At 48.9% G+C, this 25,898-nt stretch overlaps 1 protein-coding gene across 1 annotated transcript in view; it reads right to left on the bottom strand.

Moving 5' to 3' along the window:
* The window catches only part of LOC117753737 (cadherin-6-like), a 46,127-nt gene extending 21,986 nt beyond the window's left edge, over positions 1 to 24,141 (bottom strand). The window contains exons 1-2 of the mRNA XM_034572024.1: positions 23,851 to 24,141; positions 4,044 to 4,427 (exon numbers count right to left, since the gene is read on the bottom strand). Of these exons, the coding sequence (XP_034427915.1) occupies positions 4,044 to 4,280 (237 nt within the window). The 5' untranslated portion in view covers positions 4,281 to 4,427; positions 23,851 to 24,141. The remainder of the gene's footprint in view (positions 1 to 4,043; positions 4,428 to 23,850) is intronic.
* Between the last annotated feature and the right edge of the window lie 1,757 nt (positions 24,142 to 25,898).

Below are 25,898 nucleotides of genomic sequence, written 5' to 3'. Positions count from 1 at the left end.
GAGGGAACTTATCGCCTAATCAACAAACACCGCCAATGTGTGCTCCAGGTCGCCGCTGGAGACCGCAGGGGTTGCCATGGCGCGGTTACAGCCAGGCCTGTGCCATATTGCAAACTCCTCTGCCAAGGTGAGCAGCTGGTAATGGGGGAGCATGAGCACAGAGCAACATAAAAAAAAACAAAAAAAACAGCCCACCCCCCTACAAACAAACACACAAAACCCTGCACCTTTCCACTCCGCTGCTGTCGCTCAAGTCTTTCCCCCAGGACGCCTCAACCACTGAGTCATGCAGGAGTGGGAAGCGAATTACGTCTGTGTTCATCTGCCTTCTTCTTCACCCGCTTCCTCTGATTTCCAGCCCATTACTGGATGCTGGAGTTCGCGGGGCGTGCGTGCTCGCGTGCACGCCGGCGTGTTTGTTCACATGCAGAGAACACTCCTCGCTTGCAAGGGACTATGTTGAGGAGTCTACCCACCAGGCCCAGAACCACTGGGGCCTATCAGGGGCTGTAAATACTTTATGAGATATGATAGTGCAGCACAAACACTCCTCAACCACAGGCCATTAACCATTTTCAGAGGATACGTGCCCTTTGGTAAAGTAAGAAATAATAAAATAAACAAACATCCTCTTCCCCCCAGTGACAGACCAGGCCCTCGGAGGCCTGTATGCAGCTCGCCTGCTAATGAGAGGCAGTGTACGATTCCCCCTCCTGCAGGAAAAACACAGAATCGCTGGCCAACACAGCGAGATTAGCAAGATTAGCAGCCAACCAGCTCCCGGACGAGACGCTGCCAGAGTCTCCTTCTCCGTCTCATCTCCATCACTTCTCCTAATTCCTTCCTGTTCCGACTTCCTTTTGTTGTGCTCGTTCAGGAAAGATGGCAAATTTCATTTGTTAACTCGATAAAGCCTTTGTTTAAAAAAGAAAAAAGAGCAGAGGAAGAAAAAAGCAACAGCGGGGAGATCGGGTTTTAACAAATAGCTGGAGACAGGATGCTGTAATTCAGGAGCAGTTTCCTCATCTTCAACGTGTGTCGAGAGCTGCTCCCTTGTTTGTAATAACATGCCATTGTGTTATTTCCCATTCTTTTTTTTTTGCAGCACAAACAAAAGTGGTTTTGTTCCATCTGTGGTTGCCATGAAGTCACTCACAATGACAAAAACCCTCTTTTTAGCGCCGCTTTGTGCTCTTTGCTTTGTGTTTTCTCTCCTTCCGACCTCTGCATTGTGAGCGCGCGGCCTCCACCTGAGGATACAGATGCAGGCGGTTGTTCTCCCGCGTCGAGCGATGATGCTCAACTCAAAAAAAACGCCATTCATTCCCCTTCAGGGCCTCATTCATCATTTGTACTTTATCTCGCAATTAACAAACAGTAATTGCAATCAGATAAGACGCACGTTCTGCAATCCTGCGTGACGACCGGCTCGCGAGCCGCCGAGGAGGAGAAGCGCCCAGCTGCATGTGCTTTGGGGGGAAACAACAAGCGCTCAGAGTCATGATTAAGTGCGGCACTCGATGGTTGATGCCTTAATGGCGTCTTCAGGAGACAGGCTCTCAGGATGCGGCCTCTGGCTCTCTAAGTGTAGACCACACTCAGATAATCCATTCTTCTTTTGCTATTAGTCCTTTTACAAGCTAAAAGGACGAGTGGCACATCAATCACCACTCTCTAAAGACAAAGTGGTTTGATCATGCTTGGTACTTACTTTTGATCTTCATTCACTATGGTTTTTCTTTCCTTTCCAGCTCTCTCTCTCTCTCTCTTTTTTTGTTCTTTCTCGTATTTGCTCGCCTCGCACCGCAGCGGGCTCTGTAATCCTTTTAGACCGGGGCTGAAAGTCAACGCTCACTCAGGGAGGACGTATGTTGCAGAATCTCATTTGGTCGGATGACTCTATCCTCCGCGGACACACGATCGGAATGCAAAGCACCGGGCCCCCATTCAGCTCCTCGCACAAAACAGCCTTTCTTCCTCCTCAGTCGTCCCGACCTTGCCACGACGCTTCACAATCTCCTCAATTACAGTAGCTCGGAAGAGGAGACTGATATCTCGACTTCCGCTCCGCCGCATGTAAAGCAAGCATTATTTGGTCTTCTTGTACGTCCCCCCCCCCCAATGTTATCTGGGTCGACACAGTGTTTTCATTTTGTCGAAATAATAATACCTTCGGAGGGAAGTCATATTTCACTGTGGGTCGAGACGGCTGCGTTGGAATCACTTGATGTGAGTGGAATGGACTTTGTGCGACAGCCGACAGCCGACAGCAAACACAGCCTGAGGACGGACGGACAGGAGTCAGAGTATCGTGTCACGTCCGGCTCGTCATTCAGAGCAGATCTCTTCCTTACGGCGTCAGGGAATCCATGATTCTTCTCGCAGGAGGAAGTTAGGCTCCTCCCGCTATTACAGAAACTTAATTTCCCCCAAAATAAGAAATTGATGTCAGAAATTTCCGATATTTTTGTAAAATGTAAATGAAAGCAACAAAAATCTGGTGGAAATCGTCTTTGCTCTGGTTTGATGGACGGGACGGACTCGGAGCTGCGTCTTCAGAAATATGTATCAACAAGGCAGGAACATAATGATAAAATAGCGACGTGTAGAAAGTTCACGCTGTGTTGTGTTGACAGGGACTTTGTGCGAAGTTTAAAACACTTTAAATCCCAGAAGAATAAAAAACAAACGGGTAGAAAAACAGCAAATATAAAAAAATAAAACTGCAGATTCGACGCAGCAGAGTTTGTTTGTGTGCGTTTGTGTGTTTTGTTGCCTCGTCTTTTTGTTGCTAAAGCGATCACCTCCGTGGTGTCTACACTTGTTAGAGACCACTTATCAGTTTAACGGTGCAGCCCGTCACCCCCGAGCCGTCTAATGATGAAGTTTAGAGTGTGTTGCTCTCTTCTGTCTCGGCTCAGCGTTAGTGGGTGGTGATGGCAGCTCGCAGCGACTACAGAGCACTTCCCTCTTTCATTCTCAACAAACTGCTGTCGAAAACCGAAAAAAAAAAAAAGGGAGAGAGTTTAAATTCGGAGGGAGCTGAGCTAAGCTCCTTCAGGAGACCTAAGCTCCCTCTGAAAAACTGCAAGTGTGAGCGGCTGAGGGGAAAGTGACAGTTTGCCGCCCGGGATGTAAACACAAACACTTCTGCAGGCGTGATGTCCGTCGGAGGAGAAACACAGTGAAACGTAGAACAACTCTTCAGAGCAACAGGTCTGAACCGGTTAATGAGGTGGATGATTCTTTTGCAACTACTTCTTCTAAATATGGACGAAACTTAATGCACAATAATCTTCTCATTCATTTTAGTTTTGAATAAAAAAAGGTGACGCACTGAAGGACAGACGGTAAAAATAAGAAACTCTTGTCTGTATGTTTTTATATATGTAATTTGTAGTATTATTCAACAAGTTCACACATTTCAAGGTGTAAACACATAAGCAGCTTTGCATGAACTCAAATAACTAAATAAAACAATATAACACAGACATTATTAAGATATTAACATATTGAATTAAAATCTAGGAGTCTAGTCTATAAATTACATTTTGTGGCTTATGCAGAGGGAAATATGTGTTGAGACTTATAGACTTATATTCAACACCATGGTTTTAATTAGTGTTAAATGTTTTCATACTCTGATGTTCAGAAAACATCACTTTCCTCAGACTGTCCTTTGCTGCAGCTCCTCATTTCAGCCTCTGTCTCAAACCCTCGGTTTTAGCTCCTGTCTCTTTAAGACCCCCCCCCTGATAAAACCCAGTGTGCTCTGATTGTCCACACCTTAATCCGTCAAGTAGTTTTTGCTTAATCTTGCTACAACAAACAAATGCAAAGCAAATAACTCGTTGGTGGATGTAAAAAAACCTCTGTAACTCATTAGAGGAAAGGAAAAACTATAAAACTATGATATGTCTCCTTTAAATTCCAGCCTTGGTCTAACGTGGACGAGCAGATCTAGATGTTATTAATCCGTTGGACTCGTCACGTGAAGCTGCTGTGGTGCAGATGTGTGAAAACCCCCCCGACTGTGCCATTACCTTTCCGACATACTGCATGTCCGTGCCCATGTACTCCTCCAACAAAAAGAACTGGTTCCACATCCACCCTCGCTTGGAGCGTCTGAGCGGCACTCCGTTGGCGTCCTGTCCCGTCAGTCCCGCGGACCCCCTCCGCCCCCCTGTAGTCCTCCGCAGGGCCCTGAGCCCGTACCCCGGAGAGCTGAGGTGTGCCGCGGCCCACAGCACCATCAGCACGCACACTTTCCCTCTATCCATGACCACACCGCCGCGACCTTCTCTCGTCTCCGCCGCTCAGGGGTCTGCGTCCGGCGTTCTTCGGTCAGAGCGTCGGATCAGTCCTCATGCTGTAACCTACTGAAGCAGGGACGGCTCGTCGCACTCGCACGGGGAGGCAACCAGCACCTGCAACATTTACACAGAGAAACAGAGAGTCAATACTGGGAGGGGAGGAAGCAATTTGTTACAGCTCTCGACTTTTCTCACAACGTGGACTCAACACCGACGAGATGGAGATTAGGGATTTCTGGAGAAGGGGTGGAAACTCAGTCAAGACCAAAACAGACGTTTCTTTAAAATCCACAAAGTTAAAGATGTATGAAGTAAATAAACTTAACAACACTGTAAATAAGACGTAGATAATAAACCAAATTGCGACACTATTTCAGGTGGAACAAGTGCGTTTTCACTCCCTGTGCTTTCTGTAACATGTACGTTAGAAAATAAAGCTGAATCTAAAACCTAATTTCACAATATTAAAGAGAGAGTGATGCACCACGAGGAAACAAATGATGGAAGTATAATATTAAAATGAAAGTTCAGATTCTTCAGATTTTTAATGTGCCTTCAATGATCCCTCAAAAAACTGCGAACATGAGATGAGTTTAATTTCAAACCCAAAAAGATAAAAAAATAGACAACAGGCTGGTTTTTCCTGCATCTGTAAAGTTGTGTTTGTGTATAATCGCTTCATAAAATCTGCCGCAGAAATCAAAGTGCGAATGCAAAGATTTTAAAGAAAACCTTTATTTACAGACCTCTTGTCTGATCGTATATCATTTACTTCCTAATTAGCTTCATGTCCAGTGTCTGAGTTTCAGTTTCCTTGTCTTACTTTGGCCCAAAGAGAAATATCCAGTCAACCAAGTCACTTATCGAGCAAATATTCCAAGGTTCTACTGAGACTCAGCGTCTTGAGTGTGAAGGTTTTTCCACTTTTTCAATTCAATTTTTAATAGGGTAATAGAATTTCAGCACACCACCTTGAGATGCTTTTGATAAACCAAACAGTTAATCAGACAGAAAAACCTGGATTTTGAATGATCGGGTTGAGGTCGAACACAGACTCGAGATCCAAAAGATTAGAAGCGGAAAAAAAAAAGCGGACGGCCGCTTGGAAACCTGCAACCCGGCTCCTCCTCCGCGTGGGATTGATTCCTCCGCTCCCACACACACATCCACACGAGCCCCCGATAAACATGCATGTGCACACACCTACTGTATGTTGAATGTCAGCCATCCGATTGATAAGCAGGCTGAGTGCTGCCTAACCAGATAAATATCAGATTAGACATTTTACACATCAATGTATGGGGCTTACATCTTGTCCAGCACGTGTCGAGCTGTTTTATCTCCATTAAGCCCCCGAATCAACATCTAATAGAGTGCGCGGCTCTATGCGGAGCGGCCCCCGCTCTATCTTTTTAAACAATCTGGTTCGGCACACTTTGTTATCACGCCAAGCAGAATGCCAACGGGGACCCGGGGCAATGTCAACCCCGGTTTATTACCTTAAGATCAGTGTAAAGATACTGAGCAAAATGACTGTTTGCAAAACCACGGAGAAAAGGCCCCGGTGTGGGCAGCGGAATATCTCCGTCCCTCTCCTGCGAAGGCCGACGCAGGGAGGCGCTGGCGAATGTGAGAAGGGAACGGAACAAGGAGGACGGAGGTGGAGGAGGAGGAGGAGGAGGAGGAGGAGGTAGGAAGAGAGAGAAGGCCATGTATTCTGCTTTTGTTCTCATTATTCCGCACAGGCCCGGGCGATATCCAGGCTGCCGGTGGTGTTGCTCGGCTGTGGTTTGGTAGGAGGAGGGTTATCAGCGAGTCCGCTGGGGAGCGTGTGCAACGTTCCTCCGTATCGCTTGCTCTCAGAAGGCATGTGGAAGGGGCGGGGGCGAGGGTGCGAGGCGAGGGTGGGGGGGGTGCAGTCTCGCCCCGATGTATGGCAGGTCTGCTCCACTGCCCTCACACAGTGTGTTAGTGAATGAAGAAACGTGTCTGTGGACATGAATTAAGTACGCTGACCTGCATGCAGAAGTGGAGTCGGCCCGACTGAAGGGAGCGAGGGAAATGGAGCGAGAGAAGAGGAGTGAGAGGAAAGGTGCCGGCTTAAAGAGGGGGGGTGGGGGTGTGGGGGGGGGGGGGGGGAGCTGTCACAATACCACAGCTTTGTCTTGGAGCGCTAAGTTTAGTATCTGAAAATCTGCTCCAACACGAATGAAGAAAAGCCATCAAGCAATTTCACAGAACAACCGCTGAGCTCCATACAAACAGACGTCTCACCACATCGACTGGGACGGCCTTTGTAGCAACTTTTTGTTTTTTCTTTCCTGCGCGGGCGTTTTGATGTCGACCGGGCGTCTTTGTCGACTCGATGAAACGAAAATACAGGAGCTGCACATTTCACTCCGGTGCCCGTCTGTCAAGACGTTCGAAGGGGTAGAAGGAGTCGGCTCCAAACATAATGGAGAGTTTGATAGTTTGAGTGAGGGACTGTCTGTTCCTCGGGTTCGTAAATACAGTTTGACTATCTTGTTTACTTTCACTCGTGCAACCACGTCCCAGAATGCATCGGGGCTCTGAAAATCGAATCAATTCATCAAATGCACTTTTCAGCATTATTTCTTTGAGCAAGGTGCAGGTCAGGTAATCTTGACCTTCCAGTAGGATAAGCCACCTCCTCGTTTTCCTTAACTTCAGCTGTTCAGGTTGCTTGTATTTGTCTGTCTGGCTTCAAACTAACGTTCTGAAATGATTCTCAGGTTCAGGTCGGGTTCGGTCACCTTGACCGGGCTGTCAACTTGATTTTTTGAGGCTGTAATCAGGGAAAGTGTTGGGGGGGTCAGAATGCCCGACGCGCTCGGGGTCGGGGCTCGGTTAGTTTCCTCTCAGGCTCGGTCAGAAAATAGCAGCCGGAGCCGCACACTCTCAGAGAGATGTCAGGTGCGCACTGAAGGACGACCTCCGAGCGAACACGGTGACGTCACATCGCCCCTCGCTCAACTTCTCGAAAAACAAATTCCTGACCTCGAGCAGCGATTGCTAATGCAGAAGCACCTGCTTAAAAAAAGTTCTTGGGGGTTGGAAATCGGATGTAGTTACCGTGACAACACTTGGGGGGGGGGGGGGGGGGGGGGAGTGAAGGAGAGGTAGAAACGTCCTGTCAGAGCAGTGTCAGCAGTCCGGCTGGGAGACTGGCCCATCCATTACGCTACCTGTCTTCCACGAGGCAGCCAAGGCATGCCCTGCTTTCCCCTTATAAGGCAAATTGCGAGCGTTTGAAGCAGCGGGGGTTAGGTCCCCTCTTTCTCTTTTCCCTCATGCCATGCAGTTTATAGCACTCACCCCCCCCCCCATCCCCACATCCACATTCCCCCCCCCCCCTTGTCCCTGCCTACTTTGCTTGCATGGGCCCGAGCTGATATGCATTATCGCCGGGCTTTTCGCTGAAAGCCAGTCACTTTGCATGTGTCCTCTGCCTGGCTCAGCACGGGGAGGGGATGGGGGGGGAGTGGGGGGGCAGGTCAGCAGTGCGTGTGCTGATGGAGGCAGGTGAAAGTGAGATGGACTGTCAGGCTTCTTAATAACACCCGTGGAGAAATAGTCTCTCAGACCAGCGGCTCTCTACTTTCTCTGAGCTGTTTTCTATCTCAATGTGCGAGATGACTGGATGATTCTTGTGCCTTCTCCCCCCACCCCCCCCTTCCTCTAGTATTTCCCCTTTTTTTTTTATTTCCCCCCCATCTCTAACTCCCTGCACACTCGACTTTATGAATTTACTTAATTGACGCTGGTGAGGAGCATGTGGGACTTTGAGCTATTGATTTGCTCCAGGCTTCGGCGTGGTTGGAAATACCAGTCGGTCTCTCGGGTGGACTCATGAAGCTTTCTACCTCGAGTCCCCCAGCGCTGGGAAGCCGGCCTTTTCAATGGATTTCTTCATAATGTCACTGTGGAAAGCTAATGCTTGCACTGTATGGAGGGCTCCGCCGTCCCCGAGGAGCGTTCACCCCTTGACCACATTTGTCATAGCCTGGAAGCCATATTGTACAGCTCCATGCCCTGATAATTCTCCTGACAAGGGACCGGGAGTAAGTCAGCTAAAGCTTTATTTTGCTACGTCAAAAAAAAAGGAATGTCACTCCGAGTTAAGAAGGCTACGGTGCCACATGTAGCCCAGTGGCTACGACAAAATGCCTGCCTCTTTGCATTTGCACTGGATGAGAGTGAGGTCAGAGGAAAAGATGGACGGAGACTTAGAGGGAATTTGAGTCGCCGGCTTCTTTCGACTTGAGTCTAATTCGTAATATCAGCCTTCTTCTTTTCTGTTGGCACCGAGTTAATTAACCGGATTAATGACAACATTTCTTATTGTTAAGAATAAGTCTGAGAGGTCACGGAGCACGAGCGCCCAAACAATCATTTGAAGGGGGGAAAAGCACCGGGGAGAAGTTAATTATTATTGCATAAATTGTCCCTTCCAAGCATCCATCCAAGTCCGACTTTGACCTTTTGTGCTTTCTGTTTTTTTATGGGAAGTTTTATCGCTGATTATTATCAACATTTCGGGTTTTGCAACTGTCTCCATTTCGCTTCCAAATGCAGCTGCTCTCACCGTCTGACCGTGATGAGGAGAGGTCACGGTGACATAAACAGTCTCACTGTCACAATACAAATGGAGACAATGAACCCAAGTTGTAATTGGACACAGACAAAAGCACCAAAGTAGGACTGAGTGTGTCCTGGTTCCCCGGCGTCTTCCTCCAACACCCGCCCGCTGTGGGTGATTTCTGAAAAGGAGCCACAGGTCTCTCAGTCTTTCCCTTTTCGCTTTCCCAGGGAGCACCATCGTCATAATGAAGGTGTGTAATAGAACATGACACCGTAATTATATTCTCCCAGTTAAGAGGCAGTGTTTACAACAAGCACAAGGCTGCCTTTATTTTCTCACACTCCCTCGCTCTCGCTCTCTGTCTCGCTCCCTCGCCTGCCCCGTCTACGCTTCACATCATGTGCCATTTAATTGCATTAAAAAAAAAAATGCTTGATGAAAAAATGAAAAAAGTAAATTGCTTTAAATTGCCTGTCACAGATTGTGTGGAGTCGGCGTGGAGCAATAAGACTCGTGCATTGTTTTGGGTGCTGGGTAAGCAAGATTAATGCGTCGGCTGCCAATTCTTCGAATGCCCCGTGATTCCACGCTCAAAGAATTGCCTGGGATAACGTTTTGAATCACCACAATTAGCTATTAAATGTATCTATTGGTTTTATCGAACACACGGGGGCCGCGAGGATAGAGACAGCGACGCAGAGAGACCCACAAATGTATCTGTCAATACATATTGGATCTGGCCGGCTAATGGCCTTTCCAGTGCACATGTGTTATTACACACAACAGGCCTGGGTGGCATTTTAGGCTGATGCCGACTTGAGGGTGACCTCTTAGTGTACAGGCCTCCTCCTCCTCCTCGTCTCTCTGTCTCACCTCCTCCTGCCTCTCCCACCTCCTCCTTCTGTTTTTTTTGTTGTTTTTTTTACCCTAACGAGGGATATGAGCGACAAGGCAAAGCACCCTATCGCGCCTGTTGAGCTGAAGACTTCCACAGCAACCCAGAAAGAGCCCCGGGGGTGCAATTAAAAGTGAGAGAGAAGAATGTCAGCCAGGGGGGCGAGCAAGGGGAAAGAAAAGGGGGGGGGGGGGGGGGGGTTGGGCACTGGTGCCACAGGTAACGTGGTCATGTCACAATCCACAGAGGAGGCCCTTAAAGGCTGCTAATGTGCGGAGGTGTCGGCAGTAAGTCGTTCCACCGGCTCCGCTCTCTCTGGCCTCCTCGCCTTCTCCTCCTGACCCTCCTCCTCTTCCCCCTCTTCCTCCTCCTCTTCCTCGCCTCATCTCACAGCGACTTTGTGAAGAAGCCTCGGACTCTGTGTCATTCACGATTCATGTTACTCTGCTCGCGGGACAAATTTACGGCTAAGTCCCAGGTGTGGATTGGGGAGCCGGTGCGCTCGACCCAAATCCACGGCTTCCCATTTGTCTCACTGCCCATGTGGGTTAGTGGTTCACAACCAGGTTTACCGATGGCAAAATACCAAAAAGCGGAATGAAAACAAGCCCTTGTGTGTTCCTCGTCTTTACAGCAAAACGGGTACAGATGCGACCACACAGGAAAAAAGAATCCCTCACAGCCCTGTCAATACATATTGATCTTTTATTTAGCTGAGAAACACAGTCTAGACACACTGCCGCATTGTCTTGGAAATAAGTCCCCCCCCACCCCCCCACCACACTCCAATGCGACGCACACGCCTCACAGATTAAGGCGAGGAAATTGATCACTAAAAAAAGGGAGATTTCAGACAGATGGGGGATATTACCACAAAGGAAAAATAAAAGATGTGTTCGGATTGCGGGAGGGCGGAATCATCAACACGAAGAAAAGAAAAAAAAAACGCTGGCGAATAAACAGCTGAAAAATCCCCCAGTCAAATTGGAATGCAAAGCTGAAACGAAAATTCCCGACAGGATGTCAGCACCTGAGTGCGAAACACCCGGCGCCCTCGAGTCGAAAATTAGGATTCAACGTACAACACTTGAACGGCACCGAGATTTAGTTAACGGTTCTCTAAGCCCTCTTTCTGCTTCTAAATAGCACATTAAGTTTCACCTCAAGACGCGTTAACAACACTTCAACGTACTCTTACCAATATCATTCGACGTAAAGGATCTTTTACACACAAAACTTTTATCACGACTGAGGAAATGTTGAGAAATAAACTTCTCTTCCCTCACGAAAACAAACACGCGTGTGTGTTAAAAGAGAAGCTCTTGGACGACCGGAGTAATGTGGTTCATCGATATCTCGATCATACGTGACGGAGGTGACACCGCAGCCGTTGACTGGATGACGGTAACGCAAACAAATTAGCTCATAGCGTCCCTGTCAAAGGCAGCGCCGTGCCCACAGCATTCATCCCGGTGCACCGCTCCAGAGCTCAGTGCAAACACATTACCTTGCCTGGCTGCCCAAATGCATACCAAATAACCCATATAAATCATACAATCTGGGCCAAGTCAATGAGAGCCCCCTATTTTCCCTGTTTTCTAGTTATTTCCACGGTGCCATCATTCAGCAGAGCTCGCATCACTCAGGCCTCGGCTCTCACAGCCATCGTCGGAGTGGCCCAGTTTAGAACTCACAGAGGGGTCCTGAAGTAACCCTTCCTCCGGTGCACATGATTTCACGTCTCCACAGTCTGGACTAAATTGCGGGTTGCCAGCTCTCCGCACACTCCACTCTCTCTCCTGCAGCTCACTCCCTCTTTCTTTTGTCGCTTTGACAAAAACAAGGTCGGGGCTTCGATGAACTTGCACCGGTGTTTATGGCAGTGTTTACCACCGAGTGAAACCGCAGTTGAAGAGGCCCCTTCAGCACATTATTTTAAAGGCCCCCTCCACTCCAGTCACTCCTCCTCTCGGCGTATTAGGGTAGCATCATTTTGTGCCGACTCTAGTGCCGAATAATGACTTTCAGCCCTGAAATATGGTTTTGAACTGTGTCATCGTAAACAACACGGACTCTCACTTTTTAGCGAGCCGTTTCCGATTCCACTTCCCCGAATTAATTGACTAAATGGGAGCTTAAAGTCATTATCTCCCCTCGCCAGTTCTCCAGTCCCGCGCTAGGGGCTAATAAATGGAGGTCTGATTTCGCTAAATGTCCTCTCGCGAAGATTAATAGCGCCTGGTACCCGGGTGGAGAACAGATGTGGTCGCCCTCGCTCCGCGGCAGAACAAATGGGCACGAGACGTCCTCGTATGTAAAGAGAAGAGAGATAATGGCTTGACGGCATTCATCCTGTGACGTGCGAGCAGATGAGACATCCTCGGTTGTTTGCCTTTCCTGCACATGTTTTGTCACCGGTGCGGCCGTGTGGTCTGACACAGTTTTCTTCAGAGAGACTGACAATGAGAGGAGAGAGGGGGGGGAGGGATGGGAGGATGGAGAGGCTCAATGGTGGGGTCTGCTGGCTTCCTGCTTTCCCCGCTGTGGCCTTTGTGGTAATACACTGGTGGTTATGGGAGCCTCCGTCTCTATGCAAATCTGTGTTTGCCTCCCAAGTGCTTGTGTGTGGCGTGTGCAGTCGAGCGCAGGAGTCTGTATTTCTGAGCATTTAGCCCCTGCACTGTCTGGAGCAAAGGGCCAGAGCTGCATCGATATAGAAAGAATACTCTCAATAAGTCCGTTAATTAAAATCTGTTATATCTATATCAATAGCGTTGTATACCTGTTATTAATACCGCCCTGGCAGCGTATTAGATCCGGCTGCAGCCTCTGCTTTTAAATGAATAGTGCGTCTGTGGAAGCAGATACATTGATTGGACGACTCAAAGGTCAGACTTAGCCCAGTGGATTGAAAATCAGTGAGGGAGTTGTGTTACCACGTTTGTCTCAGCCTCCCCGTTGTGACAATTACATGAGAGGGAAGGACGTGGAGGCACATTTCCATCCCGGGCGTATATCGACTCTATCAGCGGGTCAGCGGCAAGACAGCTACAAACACAATTGTCACACAACACTAAATAATACATGGAGCTAAAACAAAGACATCACACACCTAAAATATGGCCCTAATAAAAAAAGCTGCGAGGAGAAAATGTGTTTCCCCCCTCGACGAAGAGTAATGACCTTTCCTCGAAGCCCACCATAAAATAACACAGCGACAGTTAGGAGCACCTGTTTTTACATTATTAATAGAGGAGGCTTCACACACACTCCAACGCCAAGAGACGAGCGACGGCACTCCGGCTTTTGACTGTTTTTAAATTGGACCAAAAAAAACTCTGAAACTGCACCCAACTAAAACCACTGAGGCATTCAAGTGGTAAGAAAGCCATTTGTCACAGGCAGGACTTCTGCCAGGGTATCAGCCCCGGCGCTGGGATGAGAAATAAAAACACAAATGAAAAATAATACAAATTGTATGAATGCCCGTTCAAGAATAAGCCGCACGATTTGTAATGGCATCTGAATTCAAATGCCTCGTATAAAAACACATTTCGTTAGCGATGCCTCCTGCAGAAATGAAAGAGGGATATTTTCTGTTGTTTCTTTTTCTTGCGCTTCACTGTGAATAGACGCTGCAGAGCTGCTGCTGGAATAAGGGTCTTTCTGCACAGTTTTCAATCCAATCACGTCAAAAGGGATTCAGGCGTCCTCGGAGATGAACAACAGACGGCCATGATCTCCTCTGACCTTAACTGTGACTCATGTTTATTTACCTCGGCTAGTTATCCCTGAGGGACAGATGCCTTCATCACTGAAATGAGCGCTGTGATGGGTAGCTTTTCTTTCTTTCTTTTTTTTATTGCCACTCCTGGGAGCGGACGACTCTAATGAACAACGAAGCCCGATTGATCCCGGTTAGCATTTGATTCCACAGCGGTGCGGAGACACACGATTCAATACGCTGGCATGCCGCTGGAGCACCCCTTGAACTTTGCTGTACACACATCTTTAATCACGCTCACCTTTTCCTCATGGCTGCTGTGACTTCCAGCTTATTTGTAATTACCAAGCTCCTCGGGAGGGTTGGCTCAACAACAGGCCCCGGCCATAGGTCACGGAGAGACACTGTCGCCGGCCATATGGGCTCAAGGCCCAGGGGCAGCAGAGTGGGTGAACGCCGGCACTGGCATCGGGGAAGTTTTCCAGAATGGTCCGAGCGGTAGATTGAATTATTCGGCGACAGGAGACACAGCCTTATCGAGCAGCGGCCACATTGCACTGACGTTCTCACCCCAGTTTCTATTTCCCATTTCACACCTGGACTACTGCCAGATAGGATATGTTCAGCCACCTCGTTTTACCCCCAGATTCCCAATCGCCAGCCACCAGTCAAAAGAGGGTATAGTGTGTTATCTATCAGCACCTTGCACCCGCGCTGCACAACCTCCCCTCTATCCCCGAACCCCCTACGGGTTCCCCCCCCCCCCCCCCCCATCCCTCCCATCTTGTCACCAGCGTGGCAACAGCACGGTGTTATTACAGATAAACAATCAATACTGCATTAACGTGTCCACGGAGGCTACCTGCAGTTAAACAGGCAGACGGGGAAATAATTCAACCCAATGTCACGGGCGGACGTCAAGCCACTAATCTTGCTCAGGAACTGGAACACTGACATGTTATATCTCTATATTCAGATATATATATATATATATACAAACATACGTGTTGTATATATCTTGAATTCAGGCCACCTTCCTTCATTCTCCTCAGCCATCATTTCTTTGTGTTTGAGGTCAGCACATACGATTCCTTTCCTTCCTCTCCTCACTGGTCACAGAATGAAACCCTACTGCATTATAGAAGTAATACCCCACTTTATAGCAAAGGTGACCATGGATATTGGAGAGCAGGGACCCATACGATCGATTTGGAGCGAGGAATGGAAATTTTAACATGATTCCCGGCCAGGCATTTTAACTCAGGAGTACTGGACCCTCTCTTTTGATGGCTGCTTCCAGTGCCAGTTACTATTTCAAGATTCTGACGGCGTCTTTATTCGAGCCCCCCCCCCCCCCGGTGCCCCGCTGACGGCTGTGTGGTCCTATTCCTCTTTGCGGAGCTTGTTCGCAGCCAATTTGCATCTACATTCCCAACGCCGCCATTGAGAAGAGAGGGGGGGGGGGGGGGCGGGTTTTTGTTTAGAACCTCTGTGAAAAAAAAATGAAAACAAAGGCGTTCTTATGAGGAGGCTCAACAAATAGTCTCGGCCGCTCCCTCTTCCAGACTGGAATTAAATACTCCTCATTCCATTCCTCATGCAGTCGCCCCCCCCACAACCCTAACACCGTACAGGGGTATGAAATACACACACACACACACACACACACACACACACACACACACACACACACACACACACACAAAATAAAGGAGATGGACTTGGCTGAATGATTGCGGAGACTGTTTACTAATACTGCTGCTCACTCTGCTTTATTACAGAGTGCCAGGCTTTCCATTACTGCAAAGGGAGAGAGGGGCTGGGGGGGGGGGGGAGGCGGAGGAGGAGGAGGAGGAGGGGACAGAGCAAAAAGGAGAAAGAAAAAGAGAGAGAGAGAGAGAGAGAGAGTGCCAACGTCAGATTAAAGAAGAAGAAGAAGAAAAAGAAGAAGAAGGGAAAAAAGAATGGCTCAGTTGATTTACACCTTCATTACTCTCCCCTAACTCTGCTTATTGCAAATCATGATGCTGCTTTATGAGCTGAATCCTCTATTACGACAAGGCCGGGAAGACAGTGCTTTAGTCCATAAAGCAACCGTACAGTAACCGCCACCCGGCAGCACCCGGCCCACTCATCCTGCCACCCAGCTGCCACAGGGGAAGGGAAGCAAGGCGGAGACGCAGGCTGCCGCCGCCGCCGCCACCGCCGCCGCCGCCGCCGCCGCCGAGGACCTGTTCCAGTGCACGAGCTCTGAGCTCGCTCGCCGTCCCCTTCCTGGCCTCGTGCCCGCGGACAACACACCCAGAGTTCCCTGAGCCAGATGCCGAGGAAGTATGACTTAGTGAGTGCAAAGCTGTGTGGCTACACCGGGAAGGAACACACAGCGAGTGTTTAATGTTAAGTGAGCTGTGCCACGTTTAAGTCAACAAACATGTGGAGGAGTGTGTTTACCACGTCCCCGCCACCGAGCGAGGGCGAGCTGCTGGAGCGTTTACTCAAAGAGCTTTTGGGGGAATATATGTGTGTATTTAAATAGAGAACAGACTGTATCTTTTAACTTTTATTTGTTGAACCAAAGGGAGGTCCGCGGAGCACTGCTTGCTCTTTTACCCGCGATGATTGAATTTGTTTTTTCGTGTGCGTATACGCGCGGCGAGCGGGTGCAAGACGAAGGAGTTGCAGGAAGGCGGGTGCAGGACCTAATAAATCAGCTGATAAGTCGAGGCGTGTAGGTGAGCGGCGGTGTCAGCGTGCCGATGTAAACAGGGCGCGGGGGGCAGGAGACACACTGGATGGAGGTTTGTTATGTGTATGTAGCACGCTGCTCCGGCCTGGCCTGTCTGACTCCCATCTGGAACAGGGTTGACAGAAAAGTTGACAGATGCTTCGCCAACGTCCATTATTTATGAGACTGAGGAGATCCACACTGCATTTCACAAGAGTCTGCTTCTGCTAGGTCGAGTTCCGACATTGTATTCTCTGAGAGCACACACACACACACACGTGGTTGTTTCCCGGTGTTTGTGTAGGAGGCTGATGAGTGGCGAGCTGAATGTAAAGGTCCTCGTCTGCACGAGTGTGTGCTTACATATACCTGCGTTCACTCCACCTGCCTCTGCGAGTCTAACCCTTGACCTCTGGAGTGTCACTAACTCCCCGGCAGACAGACGGCCCTTCAGCTCCCGCTCGGAGGACCAGGGCCGACTCCAGCTCTCTTAAAACCCACTTAGAGGCTTACAGCTGGGAGGCCCGGCCATCGGATTGAATTAAGGCTATGATTAATTGAATCTAGTGGTGAGTAACTTGAGTGACTGATGTCTCGTAGGACCAAAGGTCTAGACACTATGCTTGAGAATAAAGCTTTATTCATCCATTCAGTGACATCACAGGCTGTTTCAATGCGCCTCAGGCATTGGTTGCCTTTAATATTAGCGCTCGGAGTGCCGCTGTAAGCCTAATACCACCAGCAGCACGGCTGCAGCTGCTAAGAGCACCGATGATAATGAGAGGCACAATATAATTAATACAAATGGAATGTTTAATGCAATTTTTCCATTTCAAAGAAATTCCCCTGGCATTTTCCCCAATTCAACTCTCCTGCATTGTCCTCGGGCAAACAATAACCCAAGTTTGGCATCGCCTTCATTAGATCAAACTCAATTATTGCAAAGCACTTGCAGCCCCCCCCCCCCCCCCCCCCCCCCTGCAGCAGAGGGCTGCCTGTTACAGCAACCTGGAGGTCCTGTGGCAGGTCCTGCCCCATTTGTCTTTGACGGACACCGACGTCAAACAGTAATTGGACAGGTACACACCCGATGTCAGTTAGTCATGTCAAGCAGCCCAGTGTTCAGCTGCTGGGGGTCTCAGGGAATGACCTCGGGAAGAGGACAGGGTTCCCTCACTGTCTCAGAGACACCCTGGGTTTTTTATTCTCTATACAGAAGCAGGCTGTGGTGACTGTAGGTCGCATGTTGAGGCCGAAAGCTCACATTGTGACCATCCCTCAGGAATATACCGTCTCTGAACGGTGCACACGCTTTGATTCGGCAGGTAGTTTGTGCCGAGGTCTTTCTATTCCTCCCGCTCACAATGAACCATCCTAATGTTTTGAGAGGTTGCAGAACAATGGCAGAAACCTCTCTTTTCTCACTCTGGGGATAGAAAGTAAATAGGACCTTTGCTGATGTGTGTGCCCGTTCATTTACAGCACCTCAGAAGACAGCGGGCACATTGTACCTCCACCGGAGGAAAAATGAAAGGAGAGAACTCACAAAGGCATTCTGCAGGACAATGGTGCAGCGCAGGAAATGGGCACACAATGGAGTCCAGATATCATTCACAATATAGACAGGAGCCCATTATCCACAGGAGGAGGGGCCCATCCGAAGGTGACAGGTTTGTGAGACGGAGGAATTGTGCGCACGACGCTGCCACCAGGACAACAGAGTCCCTAAAGCCTAACCTATGAGGACAGGTTTTCGCGGTGCCGCTGCCCGCTGGGTCGAGGTGTTACACGTCATCTGCAATAACCTGGATCATTACTCCTGGAGGCTGTTAGAGGGGAAAATCACATCACTCCGCTTTCACCGCTGCCAAGAAAAATTGACACGCTAAAAGTCACACAAAGACACACCTCAGGTTTTTTTCGCACACACACACACACACGAGCCCACAGACGGCGTCACTGTCACCGTCTCTGCTACTTGCAAACAAACACACACACACACACACACACACGGGCGCGTAATTACACACCCGCAATCTATCACACACTGTCAGTGGTGTCTGGGGGGTTAACATGCCAAGTGGCATCCCAACAGCGTCCCACCAGCCAGTGTTGCCTGAAGCTGACAGCTCTCACTGTGGCTGCCTTGCAGGAGTAAAGTAAGCATCATTATCGCCTCCTCTCCCCCCCCCCCCCCCCCCCCCCCCCCCCCCCCCCCCCCCCCCCCCCCCCCCCCCCCCCCCCCCCCCCCCCCCCCCCCCCCCCCCCCCCCCCCCCCCCCCCCCCCCCCCCCCCCCCCCCCCCCCCACACCTCCGCTACTTGGAACAAGCACAACGCTCTTTCAAAGTCTCCCCTTCTTCCATGCAGCGCCCGACCCTTTTCCTCCACTGCCTTCTGTCTTCATTGTTGCTCCAGTCAGGCACTAACGCTCCTCGTCCTGTGGCTGGAGCCTCTGATCTCCTATTACCCTCTCGTCATCTCACAGTCAATATTACCCCCCCCCCACCCCTCCTCCATCCGTCCGTCCTGAGCAGCCCTCCTCTCTCCTTCCCTTTGCTTTCACAAAAGTCTCAAAAGTCAGACAGACAATGTTGCCCCCCCCCCCCCCCTCCACTCCTCAACTCCTTCATGCACTTGCTCGTCTTCCATACACTTATTAACTGGCTGTCATGTTCAGCAGCCTTCCCCTAGACAGTGTTTAGCGTTCCTCAGTCCACTTACTGCAGCCAGACTTAAGCCTCTGGGCTTTGCACAGACAGGAATCCAACTAGAGGGGAAAGTTAGGACCTGCGGACATGATCCGTCTGCTGCACTCACTCACTCACTCACACTCGTCCTCCTGCAGCAGCGGCGTCAAACATGCATGTTGTACAAGACCTTTAGTGCTTTGTAATAATAATCTCAACTGTATCTGGGTTGGAGGAGATTTCCCCCTCTTTGAAAGTCACTTTAAATTTTTAAAAAAACTATATTTTTCCTGTAATTATAATTAAATTAAGTTTTAGTTGCATCCTCAAGTTTTGACACTGCCCCCGCGCTGGAGTAGAAAGTGTGCGAGCAACTCTCAGGATGTGACTCTGGCAAATCTATCTCACTTTTAATGACTGGAGTGTTTTCATTTTGAAAAGTTAATCGCTGGGTTTTTATTTAACTATTCCCAGAAAATTATATCATCACCTCCTGTCAGCAGGGCGTCGGAGTCACTTATGACATGTCCATGAAATTTGGCGGCGAGCTCAGCCCGGAGCCACGGAGCAGTTGATTAGATTTTGATAGTGATCTGGATCTGTGATTTCCACTATTAGACGATTATTGTTTTTTATTTTTTTTCCCTCACCCGCACATATTGGATATAGAGATTAAATTCCAAATCCAATCCGGAGCCTAACGGTTCGCTGGCAGGGTCAAGAAATCGATTTCACCTCACATTTAAGAAAGAAGGAACGTGTCCTTGAAGGTGGCTTCCTTCCTTCCTCCTTTCCTTCCTTCCTACTTACTTTCTTTCTTTCTTTCTTTCTTTCTTTCTTTCTTTCTTTCTTTCTTTCTTTCTTTCCTTCCTTCCTTCCTTCCTTCCTTCCTTCCTTCCTTCCTCTCGTACTTTTGATGACACCCAGGCAGGATTCAACTCCCGCGGCTCAACTCGGCATAGTGAGGTAGCTACAACACTGGATTTGTCGTCTGCCCCCTCCCTCCTCGCCGTCCCCCCTTCCGAGGGCAAATGGTGTAAGAAATGAGACGTGGCTGGTGGATAGACTTTCATGCCCCTGCTTTACCAGTGTCATTTCCGCAACTCTGAAATTGTGCCATGGTCTACAGGGCTTTGTTGTAAATCACTATCTCCCACTGTCAGACTGCAGTCTGCTGCACACTGTGGATGCCTGGCTTTCTGCTGCCTCCTGGGTGACTAATATATCTTGTTAAATTGTGCTGAGGAGCGTGCGGAGAACTGTACACCTTCCCTCTTTGTACTATGTTTGCTTGCATTTCTTTTTGCCCGTGTGTGCTTTTACTGTGCTTGTACTTCACATTGTGTGTTCGTGGGTCTGAGTCCGCGTGTCATGACTGAATAGGTAGGTGGGCGACGTTACGTTTGCAAAAATATGTTCGCTAAACTCCACAAGTCTGTCAGGCTTTGTTGGTAATTCAGTTAGATTGCTATTCGGCCAGCTCCCGCTCGCCGCCACTACAGTATCGGGAGTTGTGAAGCTATCTCTCAGCCACTTCATAATTAGAAAAGCTGTGGAGCCAAGCCACAGTTTGAGGGGGAAGAGGGAGGGAGGAAGAAAAAAAGCTGCTGGCAGACTGCATTATTCAACATTGGCAGCAATTTACTCTGTTTCCCACCCCAAAGACATGAATCTAAGTGATTTCATAGTCACATCCGTCCTAGTGTGCCACACTGTATAAAGCTGGACTCTTCTCTTATCACCGGCTTTTAAGCCTCGCACTGTACACAATCCTCTGCACATACGGCACCGCACATATCTGTCCCAGCACTTTGAAAACAGATTTATGAGTGTATTTCTGTGTAATTGGTGTTCTCCTGCACAAAGCCGGCAGAGATAATTACCCATTGTTAAGTGAGGTGTAAACGGTCTGATCCATGTGTATTTATCTTCTCGGCACACGGAGAGCAGAATGGGCCTTTTTTTGGAATTCAGGCAGACTCCACGGTGACGTTCTACTCTCTTGGCCACCGACCAGCTTTTAAATCCCTTTTTCTGAAACCTGTCGAGAAACAGCCTCTCTGTGGCTTAACTCTTTATCGTCTAATTCCTGACGTCTTATTTAACCGTAGAAAATTCAATCTGGTGCTCAGGTTGACCTTCAGAGAGAAGGTGACGACGACCCCTTCCTGTGGCAGGTTTAAGTAGAAAGAGACGATGTGTGTGGCGGTGGATGCCTTGTTTTGGTCTCTGTGCAGCTACGGTTCTGGCTGCTCCGTAAATAGGCATCTCTGAAGGGAATCTGTCTCATTAGCGAGGAGCGGATAGAAAGTTGTGCATTGTGCCGGCATGAAATTTGCTCCACTGGTCACATGAAGCCTCGAGAAATAAAAAGATAACGTCACGGCAGGGGGGGAGAAGTCAAATCTGCCATTCTGAGTGAAGTGGCTAAAGAAGTCTGCCCTGTGCAGCGAGGGGGCGCAGCCTTAGAAAAGAAAATAATAGAAAATAACCTGTTGGCTGGAAGAACCGTCTCCAAATGAATATTTGGCACGAGAAACTCCGAGGAGGAATCCCGGAGCAGCACAAACGTCATGATTTATTATCACATCACACAGACCGTGACTAATGCACTCAAACAATCAAGGTGCATCTAGTGAGCTACGAGGCCCAGGGGTGCTCTCTGCCACCGACTTCAGACATTTGTAAGCAAAGCACACACGCGCTCGAGCCACTCGCTGCAAATCTGAGCCCAACAAATGTCCGCAAGTATCCACACAGACTGGAGGAGAGGAGCCGAGGCCGGAGTCGTCCCCCACAGAGACTCGCAGTGAGCAGCAGCCACTGGGCTGTGGTTTTATTAGCTCCAGATGCCGCCGTGCAGAGGACTCGAAACATTCACTATTATGAGCGGGACACATCAAAATGATGCAGCCCATCTGGAGCACAAATAATGTAATCAACTCGGGTCACCGGTCATCGTCGTCTGGCCGTCGGGTAAACCCGCCATCCCGTGACGTCACGGCTGACGGGGACGGGCTGGAGCCGGCAGATTGAGACTTTTTTGGAATATCCCCTAAACTGCAGCGCACGACCCGCGGAGTGGAGGTATTCGGGAGAAGGGGAAGATGAGAAAGATGAAATGTGAGGGACTGTCGACTGTAATCTGAGCTCGGGGTTTTAAAAAAACGCACGTCTCTGATGTGTCTATTCCCCTGCCTGTCAAATCAGCTCTGCAATCTCACTTTTAACGTCTTCATGCGAGGCAGTCATACACTCCGGACCATAAACACTTGCATGCTCCCTACACACACACACACACACACACACACACACACACACACACACACACACACACACATAGAGGAATTCTATTTGCAGAGCCGTTAAATATTCAGTACCTGCCGTGTTTTCTGTATGACTTTGATCAGTCACAGATTCTACTCTGTCCCTTTCATCTCTGAACTTCAAACCATCGTGTGAAAAACCTGGACCACAAAACCTGCTCTGGCTCAGTCGATCTCCTTTCTCTCCGAGCTGCTCTCCGCCTCATGCAAACAAGCTGGAAGTGGATCCAGTGACGAAAAGCACAATGAAAGAAGCAGGGAATCGTCTCCAGGCCTCGTTTTTACTCACACCCTGCATTGTTGCCCAATCTCCCCTCGTGAGCACGAGTCCTTGTTTATAATTTAAAAAGTGTGTGTGCACAGAAATGCTCATTGTGGGTTAGATGTTCCCCCCCCGGGGGGTTTGACAACTCCCCCAAAACAACTTCTCGGCCGCCTTCCGGCACATTACCTCAGGCTGGTGCAATAACTAACATGGAGCAATCTGCAGGCGACAGGAAGGACAGCGGAACTTTCCCGAGCTATGGATTCAATTTTCAGGATTGCACAGCGGCAACAGGCCTGGAAGATTCATATCAGCAGGTCCTGCCCCCCCACCCCCATCACTTTGTCAATACCTGCAACTTCTGAGCAAAGAGGCCAAGTTAATTATTTGATAGCCCGGCCTGCATTATTCAGCAGGCTCATCAAATATTCACAGCCACATCACTGATATCATGTTGTTGTCAATAACGCTGGAGGACATGTTGTTTTAGAAAACTTGAGTCAACTCCACGAGTTCTGATCCCACCACCACCACCACCATCATCTGCACCACCACCATCATCTGCACCACCACCACCCAACCCAGAGCAGAAAACAAGACAGGCAGCTGATCTCCAACTGGAAGGACAGAAGAAGGGCAGCAGAGCATCAATGTGGGACTGCAGGAGAGACAAGTCATCCGCCTTTATCACAGCGCGCTGTCCCACCTGCATCGACCCGCATCCCGTGGATCCGCCACCGGCTGCAGGAGGATCATCGGTGTGGATGGATGCAGCGGATCCACGGACACACACAAGCGTGAAGGGGGTGGGGGTGGGGGGTGAAGGTGGATAAAGCTCAGGAGCGGTGGATCAGGAGCTCAGGCCCCGCATGGCCGCGTCACTTTCAGCGCTAACGTGCAACGGGCACGTCTTCGCTCCGTGTCCGCACCATGAATGAGCGTGACGCACGGAGGACGCGCAACCAAACGCAAAAGTTGCCGAAAGCAGCTGACCCGCACTGTGGCCACGCAACGAACACGGGGAAACCAAACAACTTCCCAACGCAAACTCATTTCCAGTTCAAACGCCTCGACTTATCCCACTAATTAGTCTGCGACGCACACGGACTTCAGCGCACGCACACGCCCTGATATACGCGACACAGCAGTTTTCACATCTAGTCATTGAATACAGAGAGAGGAGCTCGGGATGAAACACAGAATAAAACCCGACTCGTCACGAGGCTGCAGCCGCGGCACCGTGCACCGGTTTGCGTCCGAGCGCGTAATGTGGCACAAAACGACGCCAAGAGTTAAAGAAGCAGCGCTCACCTGATAATGAAGTTTATTCTCGGAGTAAAAAAAAAATGTTCCGGGGGCTTGGTGGTGTCGGGAGGAGAAGAGGAGTGTATCCGTTCGCTGCAGATTTTCTTTTTGTGTGTGCGTGTCTGTGTGAGAGAGTGTGTGTGTGTGTGTGTGAGTGTGAGTGTGTGTGTGCGCGTTTTGTTCCACCTCAACTGCGCGTCTCAGTCGCGCTGCATCACTTCTCGCTGTGTGGATGTCAGGGAGGCTGAGAGGAGGCTGAGGGGACTCAACCCTCCCATTGGCTGCCATTCAGCAGTCCCCAGCACCGCACACACACACACACACACACACACACACACACACACACACACACACACAAAGAAAGGAGAGAAGAGGAGGGGAGGTATATATATATACACCAAAAAAAAAGAAAAACGCACGACGGACAAAAACAAAAGGAAGATGGACGGACGGGAGATTGGAGCTGTGGCGCGTGGTGGTCATTTGATAACAGGAAGCGTTTGTGCACGCGCCTCGTTCCCGTGTTTTCGTTATTCTCCGTCGTGCACACGCTTCCTGATTGATAGTTGCAGAGTCAGAGGTTGAGTGTGGCTTTGCCATCAGTCAATACTCGGTTACTTTGGTAAGGAAAAGCCCGTGAGCCGCAGATCACGTGTGATCACAACAGATAATTCAATTTGCTCTGTGTGAGGTAAATGGATAAATGCACCAGCAGCTATATCAGGACTAATTAACACGTTGAACACAGCCTATAGTGTTGTCAACTGTGCTCCTCCTGTTTTCATCCTCCTGCACAAACTTAGTTCAGCTCCAACAACAACACAATCAACTCCGTGAACCACAATAACGTGAAGGATGCGTGGCTCTGCTGCCTCTGTGTTAATACCCCCTGCTGTGTCTGCTGCTAACAGCTCATCACAAGTTCTACTCCTGGTTTTATTACTTGCACAACAACTGGTGGTTGTAATTATTAGCGGTAAATACGTGCGCCTCGTTATCACCTCGTTTATTAGGTACATGTGCACCAATGCAAACCCACAACCTAGAAGACACACACGGCAATGAAGACATAACTTATGCTACTGTAGAGTATTTATGTCTGTTTGTGTCGTTTTGTTTTTATATTTTAGTCTGAAACGTGTTAATTGCTTAATTGTATTCATTGGGGTTTAATCATTTTTAACGAGAGTGGCACTGAGAGCATATCTCCGCCCGACAGTCTCCTCATGAAACCACAATTTAAATTCACCAGATCCATTTTTCTATCCATTTTTTATCAGGATCCACAAATTATTCTCTGAGAAATCAATGGAAATGTAAAAAACAAAAAAAAAGGGTTTTGTGCTAATTGGTCCACTTTGCATAATCTTAAAAAGCTTTAAAAACAAACCAACAAACAAAAGGACAGTGGTGATGACATCACGTCCTCAGTGGAGCTCACACCTCGACCTCAGCCCCTGAAGTTCCATCGAGCTGATCCACATCTCACACACTCATCGATACTAATCTGCTGAATTCATTAATTATTTTTACAAGAATTTGGTGCAAAATATCAAAAGAATATCAATCCTGCCCAGGTCCCTGTTCAAATTTAAGTAGAAAATAATAAATTAATAATAATTCATAGCCTGCTACGTTTTTTTTTTTAAGCCTCCTATGGTTCGACTCTACGAACCAATTATTCTGTTATTTAAAGTTGGTTGAAAGACGAAACTTGAGGTGCTGAGGTGGTGAGAGTGTAGAAGTGTAGAAGTCATGTGATCTTTATGGTCCATCGACGCTCACGGCCCCGTGATGGCAGAGTCCCTGCCTTTTTTTTTTATTTGGAGAGGGCTGGATGGAAATCTGATTACTGAGCGAGCCTGTAAACTGCAGGATTTTAAAGTAATCAAACTAATGCAGCTCATAAATGCTTCATCCAGCGGCCATGCCCAGACCAGATTACTCACTGTAATCTCTTATATTTGTGTGTTTGTAATAAACTCTGTCAAAGCGTCACCATGACTGTGTCTGAGTTTGACTAATTACGGAGGAAAGAATCGTCGTGTTCTCTC

Source organism: Hippoglossus hippoglossus, chromosome 20 (genome assembly GCF_009819705.1).
Source record: "Hippoglossus hippoglossus isolate fHipHip1 chromosome 20, fHipHip1.pri, whole genome shotgun sequence".
NCBI classification, from domain to species: Eukaryota; Metazoa; Chordata; class Actinopteri; order Pleuronectiformes; family Pleuronectidae; genus Hippoglossus; species Hippoglossus hippoglossus.
The sequence above is the reverse complement of the archived record's forward strand: the minus strand, read 5'-3'. Positions and strand labels throughout refer to the sequence as shown.